The 12,910-nt window shown below is 41.5% G+C and overlaps 2 protein-coding genes across 3 annotated transcripts in view; both read right to left on the bottom strand.

Moving 5' to 3' along the window:
• BTLA (B and T lymphocyte associated) overlaps positions 1 to 9,281 on the bottom strand; it is a 25,004-nt gene extending 15,723 nt beyond the window's left edge. The window contains exons 1-3 of the mRNA XM_082335695.1: positions 9,199 to 9,281; positions 4,057 to 4,111; positions 2,457 to 2,630 (exon numbers count right to left, since the gene is read on the bottom strand). The gene's annotated coding sequence lies outside the window, so the exon portion shown is untranslated. The remainder of the gene's footprint in view (positions 1 to 2,456; positions 2,631 to 4,056; positions 4,112 to 9,198) is intronic.
• Positions 4,616 to 12,910, bottom strand: CGGBP1 (CGG triplet repeat binding protein 1). Of its 2 annotated transcripts, none has more exons than XM_082335706.1 (2): positions 12,898 to 12,910; positions 4,616 to 10,186 (listed from the first exon to the last, which is right to left on the bottom strand). In XM_082335706.1, exon 2 carries the CDS (start codon positions 10,155 to 10,157, stop codon positions 9,654 to 9,656), a length of 504 nt encoding a protein of 167 aa, XP_082191832.1. In that variant the 5' UTR covers positions 10,158 to 10,186; positions 12,898 to 12,910; the 3' UTR covers positions 4,616 to 9,653. The 2 variants fall into 2 exon arrangements, with proteins under 2 accessions (XP_082191832.1, XP_082191831.1); XM_082335705.1 differs by lacking the exon at positions 12,898 to 12,910 and adding an exon at positions 12,728 to 12,810.

The raw sequence follows: 12,910 nt of genomic DNA, 5'->3' as shown, positions 1-12,910 counted from the left end.
CTCTAATTGAATATTAACAAATTAAGAAGCTGAGCAAATCCACTATTCACAAGATGGTAGATGTCACATGTCTGAATAGCCTTAATTTGCATTAGATTAATTTACAATAATCTGCACTATAAGAGATGATTGCTTCTACTATTTAGTCTTAGCATCCTCATAACATAAGGCCAAGTAATTCAGTTTTGGATTTTGTGGGCTCTTTTTCAGCATGTCCTTGACACCTTTTTCTCCTAAATATTTCTAAAACACTGAACCATTTAGCTGAACCTTCCCAAAAAATTCTGTCAATGTACAGTTTCTTCATAAAGTTAGAACCAAACTAAAGTTGAACAGGAACTTCATATATAGCAATTATCACTTCTGCTTATAATGCAAATACAACAACCACAAATAGAAACCGGAGAAGAAATTAATGCAGTTATGAAAGCCTATGTTAAAACGGGGAGATTTAGACTTGACATTAGGAAACATTTCTGTACCGAGAGGGTGGTCAAACACTGGAACAGGCTTCCTAGAGAGGTGGTCGATGCCCTAAGCCTGTCAGTGTTTAAGAGGCATTTGGATCAATGCCCTTAAAAATGTGCTCTAACTTGTGGTCGGGCAATTGCACTAGCTGATCGTTGTAGGCGGCTTCCAACTGAACTATTCTATTCTAAATATTTCAAGCTTTCTAGACAACATATATGCATATTGTGCTCTAACAAAAATCTAAATTATCAGGATTTTTTCAAAGTACTATTTTGAAGAAAATAATTGAACAGCTTTCCAAAATGTCTTGGTTGGAAGTGTCTGGCTAAGTATGTGATGATCAAGAGAATTGTACTGCTGTTTGTGAGACACTGAAATAGCCTTACAAAAATTACAATCCAGCCTAAATGGAAAATATTTATGAAAGGAAACTCCTTAACTATAACTGCACACACAGCATGCTTCCACTTGAGACAAAAATACTAGTACCGCGGATTGCATTCCTGTGTAGTGAAGACATCTAGTGGCTGAATCCATAGCTGCTTAGTAAAATTGGTCATTAAGGGATGCGTTTCCTGGGAGTGTAATTTCTGCTCGTGTTAATGTTGAGTAATCCAAAGCTTATGCTAGGAATGTAATATTAGTAGTCGGTACTTAATCTCTGTATTCTTATCAGAAGAACTGTTTTGGGCTGAGTCCTTTGCTACTGAATGAAGTTTTTTAGTAAGATAAGGTTTTGTCTGTTTTCTACGGTGTATTGAGATTGGCTTTCTAGGTGGATAATTCCTTGTCGGTAACTTTGTGGAAGTATTCTGAAGGGTAAGACAGGTGCTGTCGTACATTAGCCTTTTGGGAGAGGTGAGGTGGGTCAGAGTGGCAGGAAGGAGCACCGATTTCCCGGACCACGTACTGGACGGGGCTTGTGAGGGTTCTTTACTTTGTGTTTTCAATAGTAAATAGCTTGGACACTCATCTAGGTTTTTGGAGCCCTTTTCTTAAAAAGGCTTTGGCAACTGTGACTTCTACTATCACTGCTGACGCTTCATTATTTCCTTTATCTCCGTTCTGCTTAAGAGTAGGGCTGTGGGGTTTTTTTTTGGTGGGGTGTGTTTGAGAATCTGCTGGAAGATGGCAAAGAATCTGATTTTTTTCATGTTTTCTTGTTAAGGCTTTATTACATTCTTGAGACATTTCTGGGAGCTTTTTTACTTTTGTGATGTTATTAAGTTTATAAATGAGATCTTTTAAATCTCCAAATGGCAACTTATACTCCATTTTTTTTGAGAAAATGAGCCCCTGCATTTGAGACTCTAAAATATTCTGGTTTTGCTTTAAAAGCATGTTTGAAAGGATAGTAAATTCTAGGTAAATATAAAATAACTATTTACCAAAGAAAGGAATAGGGAATCCTAATCTAAAACTGCATAACTAGGAGAGGGAGGAGCATATGCATTTAATTCGAGATACCATTTGAAGATGGCAGAAAAAGATGTCACTAGATGGCACTGATTTCCACTATCTGCAGTCACTCAGTAACTTTGCTATACGCAAATCAGACCTCAGCTGACACCTAAGAGATACCAAGTATTTAAAGAACTAAGAGACTTCAGTGCAATTCAAACATAACGATTAGCACAGTTCTGTGTGCGTTGGATACCATTTTCAGGAAGAGGCTCAAAAAATATGGAGTAAAATTTGGATAGTCTTAAACACCTGATGATTGCTATTAATAGAAACTTTCTTTACTTGATTCAGTCTACTGTGTCATGTCTGCTGCTGCTTTACCGGACACCAGTGGAAGAAAAAAAAAAACACAAAACAATGTAATGTTCCTTCTGTTACACCTCAGTTTTTCTTCTGACAAGACAAGGTTGTGTTTTGGGGCTGCATTTTCCCTGTTTGCAGGTGGTTAGGCATTGGCCTCCAACCACATAGAGAGATATGGCATTTACATAGTGGGCTCCAGTAAGTCCGCTGAAAATTACCTTCATTACACTACATGAAGAAGCTTTGGTATCTTCAGGGAACAGCAATAATTTAGTCTCCCATCCAGCTCCTTGCCTGTCACTAGCGATCACGCAGCTTGCAGCAGCATGTGCTTCCACATCAGCTATGGCTGGCTCCTGCAGCCTCTTCTCATGTCTTACTACTGTAGTGCCCTGTTATGGGAGGGATCAGTTACTTCATTTCTATGCAAGTTTTTCCTTTTTCCACAAGATGAGATTCTCTGCATCTCCCTGCTTTTTCCTAAGCCATTTCAGTTTAACGAGATGAGCTAAGCTTTGTTAAATCAACCAACACATCTCGCACCAGGTTCTAAAGCGCAGACTGAGCATGGGCCTGGATGCTCTCACAAGGGCTGTCAGTTTATTCAATACAGCGTTGGTTAAAAATCTTCTCAGGGTTTTGCTGTACATAAAAGACTAAGTGTGAGCATGGGTATTCTAGTTATTGGATTCATCTTATGGTAATGACAGGCTTCAGAAATAAGGGGAGGGAGGAAGCAATTTAAAGCTAATTACAGAATAATTAAGGTAAGGAGGTCTCATTTCCTGCAGTGAAATCTAATACTGAATTTGGGAATTATTCTGTACACTGAAGGACAGATTAAAAAAAAAACCACTTGAGGCAAACCAATACACACACACACACACAGACACACACACACACACCCCCCCCCAAGAACCTCTAAAGTTCCTAATTATTTTTCCTCCAGCTTTGAAGAGACCTGCTGAATGCTACCCTCTCTCCACTGCATTGCTGTAAGCTACTCGATTGGTTAGGAGAAAATGAACAATATCCTTATTTTCCTCAGGGACACAACAGTTCTTACTGAACAGAAGGATCAGATAGGTTGGAGGAAAAAGTAAAAGTATCCACTGAAAGGCAGTAGAAACTTCCTAATGAATGTGTCCTCTTATTTTAGTGTGCTCATGGAGCACATATGAGAGTACTGGTCACCTCACTGCACTTTAGTGCTCTGCTTTTACTTCCCCTTCCTGTGCACTACTAGACAGAAGAAGACACATAAAGAGAGCTAAGTACTCAGGCAGATCTAAAACGTGAATAAATTTAAATTGCTTGTGCTTGTTTGGCTCAGCTGAACACGGGCTTTGCATACCAACTGAAACTATAATCTTCCACCTGTCCTCCTCCAGGCCTACCAGAAATCTTCTAGCAAAATAGATGTTCTTTTGCAAGACTAAATCTTCAAATGTTTCTGGCTTCTGAAACGTAAAGTGAGGATGAAGTTGGGACACTCCAAAGCTAAACTCAAAGGGACTGAAATAGCTATTCAGTAATTGTTTTCTGTTTTATACTTAATTTTCTATTTTACAGAATAGAACCGTATTAGGTATAGTTAATAGAAGAGGCGACACAGGTCTTGAGGCTGCCCTCTGAGTGTCAGTTGCAGCAGCCCTCTGTACCCTATCTCAGAGCCTGCGCCTTGTGCTTTTACTTGTGAGATGTGCTGTCTGCTTTTGAATATGGAAGAGGTGGCCTCTACCACCAGGAGACCCACAAATTCCAAACCCCTTGTAGAAAGAGAAAAGTGGTGGGATGGGCAAAAAAAAAAATTCTTACCTGACTTAAGCAGAACTGCCATAGATTGTCTATCCTCCAGTCTCTGCTGTCCAGCCTATGTAAATGACAAATGTCAAACCTAATTATCAGTATAAATGTGGCCTAAAAGCAGTTATGTATACTTCATCCTACTGCATCTTGGATATGGGTTAAACAGCATGATTCACTTACTTAGGAAAGTAAAATGTCATCATAAGAATTTAGCACGGCCTAATTACTAAACTTTAAATATATACTTCACCTGATTCTGCATCAGCTTCCACACAAATCCTTACTGATATATTGATTTTGCAAGTATACATATGCTGTTTCAAAGAGGAATTGTCCACACAAGAAAACTTTACAGAAGCGTACGTTTATTTCTATTCTGCTTTTCCATTTGGTGTAAAGGCAACAAAAAGCAACCTGCTCTTAATGTGCTGTGACCTGGAGATGACTAAAAACGAGAAAGTAACGATTAATAAATTCATGAGGTTGCATGAGTTTATCACTGATCCATCATGAGATGTCAAGCCAGATAAGAATTCAGGAAAAGGAACGTCTAAACAGTCAGATCTACACTCGATAGTTCTGATGGGCTGATGTTATTTGCTCAATTTTCATGAAGTCCCTAAGGGAGACGGAGATCAAACTGTGACCGTTTTGCAGACAGTTTGGAAAGACCCGATTCTTCCGCACTGCAGAAGCCCTTCTTGAAAAGACCCGAAGCATTAGGCAGCTGCAAGATCCTATACCTACAAATCCTTTACTGCAATGTCAAAATGCCTAACAATTATTTCACTTGGTGTTTGCTTGCAACAGAAGGCATAATCAGGGAATTGCTGTCCCTGTGAAGAAAGTCACATACTTGACAAGAAACGGGGTTCTGTATAACCAGTCCTGAAGCAGGCTTCAGCGTGGTTCTACAGATACATCAACAAAGTGCTTCAACAAATAGTCTGATGTTACCTCAAGCTAGAACAACAGCATACACACTCTTTAATTTTTCCTGTCACCATCCGTTTCTATTATCTTACATTACTATTATAAGCAAACTACCACATGTTCTTTACCCGCTTTCTTGGCAAAATAAGAGATCATGCATAAATTCTATGAAAAAGGAATTCCTTTATTTTTTAAAAAAGGACCATTTTTCCATTACCAAGTGAAAACTTTACAAAGTAAAGTATTTCTCTTCCAATAATATTTTAATATAAAAACTTAACTCACTCACTCTGGTCTTACTGTTCTAACAGGAAGTCTTGTGGCACTGCAGGACCCAGGTATTTTCAGCCTCACTCTAGTATCTAATCATCGCTTGTTTAAATAAAACCATTTCTGTGGCCACTCACCATCAGCAAAACACCCTTACCACCAAACCAAAAATAAAGCATCTTCACTAGCCCAAAAGAGACTGAACTCTAATAGCATTATTACAATGAGAAGCTTTGTTAAAAAAAATTTATTTTGAAAGTTAGACACAACCTTAAAATTGTACAAAGACAACAAGCACTCAAATTACACAGAGTTAGCAGTGAGTACAATGTGAACACAACAACAGTGAGTTTTGCCTCTCTCTATATGTAAATATAAATAGAGATTATCCTTGCCAAACTTCCAGCTTTTTTTTGTTTGTTTGGTTTTTTTCCCCCTGAAAACCAGCTCATTATGCTGCAAAACCTAGCAGGGAGCATTTCACTGTCGAGTTCAACAGAATTGTTAAAAGGGGCTCTGGCTAAAAATAGTCCTTCTATCATGAGAATATCCCATACTTTGCAGAACCAAGTTTCTCTCTCAATTGAAAAACAGCTTTCCCTTTCATTATGTCGAATGTTTCACCTCTTCTAGGGGCCTGCCAAATTACAGGCTTCAAAATGCTTAAAAATATTAGAACTTGCCCACGGTTTCTCAAGAACATGCAAGCTGAAACTAACGTGGTGCATACATGTAAGTAGTCACAAAACAGAGAATGTTCCTGTTTGTATTTTACTCTCTGAAAGCGTTGTTCCAAGAAAAGCACTTCGGGGTAATTTTAGCTGTGAGTTGGCTAAACTAATATAAGTACATGGTCAAAGAAGAAAATATCTCTTCTTTTTTTTTTTTTTTTTTTAATGTTACATTTAGAGCTTCAAATATATTAATAAAACCACCTGGCAAAAAGTATCCCTTATAGCTTGTCCCTACATACGTATGCAAAATGAAAAGCAGACGTTGCTACCATCCTCCCTTTACTTCCGAGGGTACTCTTTACAGGAAATACATGGAAAAATAATGCAGTGTTCTTGCAGAAAAAAGGGAAACCCCATGGAGACTGTAAAACAACTTAACCACAGCCTCTGTTCTAGGAATCCGTTATTACTTAGGTTTAGATACACCAGAAAACTTCTGCTGTAAATCTTCCCTAAGATCAATAGCAATTAAACTAAGGTTATGCTTTATCCAACTATAGCCACACTGGCAAAATTTTGCTCTGAACTTGAGTATTTGCAGGACTCCGTTCCAAGACTGAGTGGAACCATTTCTACTTTTAAAGAAAATAAGTGTAACTGTCTTGTGGATGATCTGGGTTATGTCCATGAATATAAACTTACTTATTCATTGTTCTTTCTAGATTACCTGGAAGTGCTTTATTTTTCAGTTTTACTCCATTATGAATGTTTGTTGCAATGGATCGGCATTTTGATTTTCAAAAAGCTTGAAAAACGTTGTGGCTTTTTTTTTTTAACAAAAATATCCTATTATTAAGACACCAGTGTCCTACAAACTGCTGTGCATTGGAATTAAGTCAGTTCCATTCAAAATTCTGAAGACAAATTTTTGCTTACAAATTGTTATGAATTGGTAGCTTATGGCTACATCAATAAGGTTCCTCATCAGGCTCATAGCCTCTGCAGTAATTCTGCATAAAAAGTAAATTGGTACTAGAATAATTACTGGAAATACAGAATTGTATTAATTCTATAAATTGAGGCTCTGTACACAGACTGCTTTATGAGTAAGCTTTTGAGAAACTAAGTGTGGTAATGTTGCTTCGCCTTATTGAAAATGACTGGTTTTCTTTTTTTAACAAAAGCTGTTGATGTTGCTAACTTCTATTTTTATGTAAACTTGTGTAAATGAAAATAATTTTTTTTCAGTTGTGCAAGAGCCTATTTAATGTTACCTTTAAGCTTTTCAAAATGTCTGTCAGTTTGCCAGTCAAGGGAAAAAACATACAGCATTGAACCCTATATAAAAGGGTTATGGGGTGCAGCCTGTGAAATCCCATGTTAGCAAGAACTGAGCTAACTAGCCCAAATTCATACCTTTTAATCATACCACCTTCTTGAGATGCTTTTATTTAATGGAAGCCTGTTTTCTCAATACTTCATTGTTTTTTATTTGCTTCGACTCTAAGATAGCATTCATAAGGTAAACAAAAAAAAAAATTAAAGCAAGGATGTTGTTTTACTGTAATGAAACAGCAGCTGTAAAAGAACACTTTCAATTATTGTCAGGACAGAAAAGGCTATTGGCAGTGTACCTTTCACTTGGCTTAAGAAGATTTATAAAACAGTTCTAGCCCAAGGCAGTTCATGATCTTAAGCTAAACACAAGCTTGTGCAATAGCAAATGATATTTTGGAAGGCATATTTTGATATCTAGGATTAGAGAAAAAAATTACTACTGTTATTTCTGTCTGAAGTTCTAAACCAGCAACCAGTATCACTGACAGGATTGCTATGACTGCATGGATTCCTGCTAGCTTCAACAGGGACCAAAGGTGCAGCAGTGTACTGAGTACCTGTGTCCTGGTAGACATGGACAGGCAGCATTCTGCTTTTTAGTTTTGTCCGTTTATTTAAACAGGTCTCATAGCAGACACAGTTATAATGTAACGCAAGTGCATTTCTGTAGAAGCTAATTGCACAAAAACCAGTTGTTACTAAGTATGTAAGTCTCTCTCAGTCCAGCAAAAGAGACTGCTCTAGAAATAGCTAGGGAAATAGCTACCGAAACAAAATAAGCAGGTTATTTTTGTCTCTCTTTAGCAATTACTTAGTATTGCTGTAAATATCTGGAGTAAAAGAAATACTGAGAAACAGATACTGTGAAACTCCACTGGGGAAAGGAAGCTGAAGGGAACAACTGGCTCCACCTGAGGGAGTTAAAGATGCTGACACCATTGTATCCACTGAGTGGAGGATTTCTGTGCTGCTAGGAGATGCTCGGCTCCTGCTTGAACCCAGAGCATCTCAAGGAAATCTAGAGCAGGCAGAAGCTGGTCGTATTCCAGCACTTTGCACAATGCTCCCTCATTCCACTCAAGAACTTTATAGAGCACTTGCATCGAGTGGACTATTTGGCATAATAATTTGGAATAGCTCCGTAATAGTTTACTAGATTTCGGAGAGGGTAACAGTATTGAAATTCGTCAATTTCCCATTTTACTTTTTGCCAGTCCAACAGATGTGGCCTTGGCACAGAGTAAGAAATACAGCCCAGGTCTGTAATTCCAGTATAGCTTCAAAGTATACATGCTTTCGCGTTTGCGCTTACAGGTATTGAACGGCTTTTGCAGTAACTATTGTGAAAACTGTTTTAATCACTTTACCTCCTTTGACTAAAAGGCTGAGGGACAAGGCCAGAGATGCAGAGGACTTTCAGGGAAAGCTGGAGGAGCCTCTTCTCCTGTGCACTGCAAAAAAAGCTTTTTCAACTCCACAATTTAGTGCCTCCCCCACCCTCAATTTAGATTTAGCATCCTTTGTCCTGCTAGTAAGAAAAAGGCATTAATCCTCCCTGCTAAGATCTTGGTCCAGTATAAGTTTCACTTGCCAGCAGCTGCACTGCAAACCACACTCAGTTACTGGTTTGTCTACTCGACTTTCAAAGATTGGCACTGAAACCGAAGGGGACGTGTTAAACCAAGACAATGAAAACGGTGATTTTAAAAAAGCGGGCATGGCAAACCTGCAGAACTCCTAGCTTTATGAGAATAGTGGAGTTGAGGTCAATACAAGAGACTGGCTATTTAAGCTAGATAATGAATACATCCACAGTTGCACCAAAGAGGAGGAGAGTATTCTAGAAGAAAAATGTTTCCTGTTTTAGAACGTAAACCGAACTTGAATAGGAATTTGTAATAATCCTCCCGCAACAGAGCAGTTATGTTTAACTAACCATTCTACAGCTTCTTGCATTTCAAATGTGCAGCACTTCTTCTTGGTCACTCGTGGACAGGATACTGGACAAAGCAATCCACTGACATGATTAACAATCCCTATCGCATCATCTTCCTCGTGTATTTAGATGCACAGTTTGGGTAAGCGAGGTCCGCCATCCAAGTGCCTTTTTCTTAGCGTCAGTTACAGCTGGACTGAACATAGATAAGGTGTATGCCAGGTACGTTCCCTACATTCATCATGAGTTCTACATCAATGTAGCTCTGACGTCTACGGCAGGGTTAGCAACAGTCTGTGGCATACCACTAAGTTCACAAATAGATTGTCATTTCTACAATAATACAAAATAGCTTGTAAAACCAATATGTAACACTGTATATATGCATGAATATAAAAATAAACCACACCATCAATATGTAAAACTTCACAACGATGATGAAAACAGTTTTCTTCTCAACGGTCTTCAGTATTGATGAGTTGGTTCTCATTGTCATACCCATCAGGCAGGTATGCTTTCCTTAGCTGGTCTGACTTAGGTATTGAACTGCCGTTCTTGACGTAGCGGGACAGGAAGGCTCGCACAGATGGATGATCAGCCTTCTCAAGTGGAATATTAGCTTCCAGGCACATTTTCACAAAGTCCTGGATGACGCTGGTTTTCTCTGTCTGGGCAGTACTGTTGCACTGAAGGGAGGCAGTCAGAGTCCTTTGCTTCTTCCTGACGTTCTGTTCTTCAAACTCTGCCTTTCGCTTTGTGTGTGTTTTAGACTTGAGGTGGTCGTTGATGGCAGACTTGCGAACGTGATTCAGAACCACATTGCAGGAAGTACAGAAGAGTTTTCCTCCATCTTCGTGCAGCTCGCTGCCAAACTCGGTTACACGGTCCTGAGGAGTCACATACAAAGCAGTCTTCGAGCGGTTACGTGATGGAGCGGACTTCACTCCAAATCGTTCCATTGTTGCCTTGAATAAACTTTACCTGAAAGCTGAAAAAAAAAAATAACCAAAAAAACCCAAACGTTAAAGTGTGCTAATGATTTCAACCAAATAGTTCTGGATGCAGTCTATTCAATATCCAATATGGCGCTTATTGACATCTAAAAGATAATTACATGTAAGACACATGTGTGAAACTATTACTAGAAAGGTTCTTCATCTTGAAGTCCAAAGAACTTAGGAGACCAAAGTTCCTCATGGGTGAGGGTAAAATACTTTTTAGTTTCTACAACTACAAAGCTCAACAGAACCCTCAAAACTCAACCTGTTCATCACTGAAAGTCAAATAGAAAGGTTTTTTTGCTTCTTCTTGAAGAGCTTTTATCCTTTACTCTCTAGGGTAAAGGGTGCTTTCTTAATATTGTCAACATACTTGACAGTTTCTCAGTTATGTTGAGTCAGTATTTTTCTGTTTCCTCCCTGAAAATGTGTATTAGTTCTGTTAGCAAAAACTTAGTTGCCCAAATATCAGGCAAGAGGGCCATTACTGTCACTTACAAAAGCCAACAGACAAAAACAAAAACAAACCAAACCAAAAACAAACCAAAAGAAAGCAAACCTGAGCTTTGTCAGCACTCATTTTGGAACATCCCTCACTTTTGCCCCAGCTCAAACCACAACTATTAGATTGAACCTTAACTCAGAGTCAAAAGCAAATCATTTTGTCATTGCAACTACAGACTGGTGAAACAGCCTCATGCAAACAGAAGATTGCATACATTTCAATGCAAAATAAGAACCTGTATTTTCAAAGGCGACAACTTCTCCGAGGAAGGTAACAGAGAACTTAGAGGGATGCTTTCTAACATCACTCTAAATTACACTATGTAGGCAATAACCTAGTCAACTGTCCTAAAATCAAATAGGACCTATTTCTTTTTTTGTTGTTGAGAAATAGAGTAGCTATAAATAGAGTAGGTGTAAATCTCAGCCAAGATATTTTAAGTCCTTTTCAAAGTAAAGTTGAAGTCAAGAAACAGCTCTGTTCAGGTTTGAGGTTTTTCTGAGCAAAATGACCATTCATTACATTAACTACCCACCTTCTTATCAAAAAAAGGGCAACAAGTATTTATTAAAAAAATATATTTTGGTTGCCTGGGCATTTACTTATGGGTGCCTGTGCTTATGAGGCAGACTGAGAGACTGGAATACCTCTAGATGTATTATTCTCTGTACTTATTTTGTTACACATACGGAGTTTGTTGTTGCAACATTTTAAAAGATCTGCCTCTAAAAGACCAGAATTTCCAAACTAGCTCTAAGTTGAGCTTGTCCAGCTCTAAGGACTGAATGGAGTTTCTGCTGTCCAGAATGCCTTTTGCTTGCTCTGAAAATAGAGTAAAGGAACAGAGAATTCAGTCTTCAAAATTGTCTTTTTTCTTCAACCTTTGCTACACTAAGAGATGACGACCTTCTGAAAAAAAGGAGACAAAGCTCTTACTATTAGCTAATTTCCTAGTTAATTTTTTTGCACCATCTGCTACTTTCCAGAACTGTAAGTCTTGACTGATACTGCACAACACTACAGACTAAGATAATCTTCTTTCAGCATCGATGGAACTTTTTTCATTTTTGTTGCTTTATGCAATTTATCCCCGTAAGTTTCCTAACTGTTTCCTGAAATCAAGCAGAAAGCAAGTCTTAACCTAACGTAAACTTGTTGCTTAGGCCTCTGAAATGTCAAAACAAATCCCCTGCCAAACTAGGTGTTTGCACTTATGCTTTATCAGAACCCGTAGGAATTCTGTGAGTAGTACAACTGCTGGAACAGGGGATTTTTGGTGTGCGCTTTTTTTTTTCTCTCAAGTTTTCACATGGATTCTTGGATGCCCACTAACGCCTGAACCGCTCCTGCGTCCCCAGGCGCGGGGGGAGGCGTGGGTGCGGGCGGGGCGCCCGGGACCGGCCCCCCTCCGCCCTCCGCCCCGCTCCCCGGCGAGGCGGGCCCTCCCCGAGCGGCGGGAGCCCCTGCAGCCTCGGCTCAACGGCGCCAGGGCAGGCGGGACGGCGGCGGCTGTGCGGAGCCTCCCGGCGAGCCCCGGCACCGTCTCGGCCGAGGAGGGGAAGGCGCCTGGGCTGCCAGCCGCCGGGCGGGTTTCGCGGTTGCCCTCGCTGGACCGGGAGCCAGAACTCGATGCCTGTATTCCCGGGGGTTTGGCCGCCGGATTGACGGCGCCATTTAACCCGTCAGGGCCCCCGAGGAGCGGCGGGGTCCGCGCTCCCCTCGCCCCGGGGGGCTGAGGGAACGGCCCGGCCCGGCCCGGCCCCGGCGGCGGCGCACGCACCCCAGGCCTCGCCGCCCTCACCCCCCCGCCCCCGGCGGCGGCAGACAGGTGCGGCCCCTCCCGGCACGGCGGGGCTTTCCGCGGCAGAGCCGGGAGGCGCCGCCGGCCCCTCCCCTCGCCTCGCCGCCCGGCCCCGGGCACCCCACAGGCGGCGGAGCGCGGCCCCGGGCGGGCCCCGCCGAGCCAGCGCCGCCCGCCGCGCCGCGCCCCGCCGGCCCCCGCCCGCCCCCTGCCGGGCGCCGTTACCCGCTCCGGCCGCGCGGCCTCCCCGCGCCCCGCCGGCGGGCGCCGCGCCGCCCCGGGGCTGCCGCCGCCGCCGCTCCGCCGCTGGGCCCCGCGCCGCGGGCCGGACGCGCCCCTCCGCCGCCGGGCGCCGCGCAGCCAGCGCCGCGCCGCAGCCAGACGGACCTACCCACCCTGGCGGCCGCG

This window comes from Platalea leucorodia (genome assembly GCF_965183815.1).
Source record: "Platalea leucorodia genome assembly, chromosome: 2".
Classification (NCBI taxonomy): Eukaryota; Metazoa; Chordata; class Aves; order Pelecaniformes; family Threskiornithidae; genus Platalea; species Platalea leucorodia.
The sequence above is the reverse complement of the archived record's forward strand: the minus strand, read 5'-3'. Positions and strand labels throughout refer to the sequence as shown.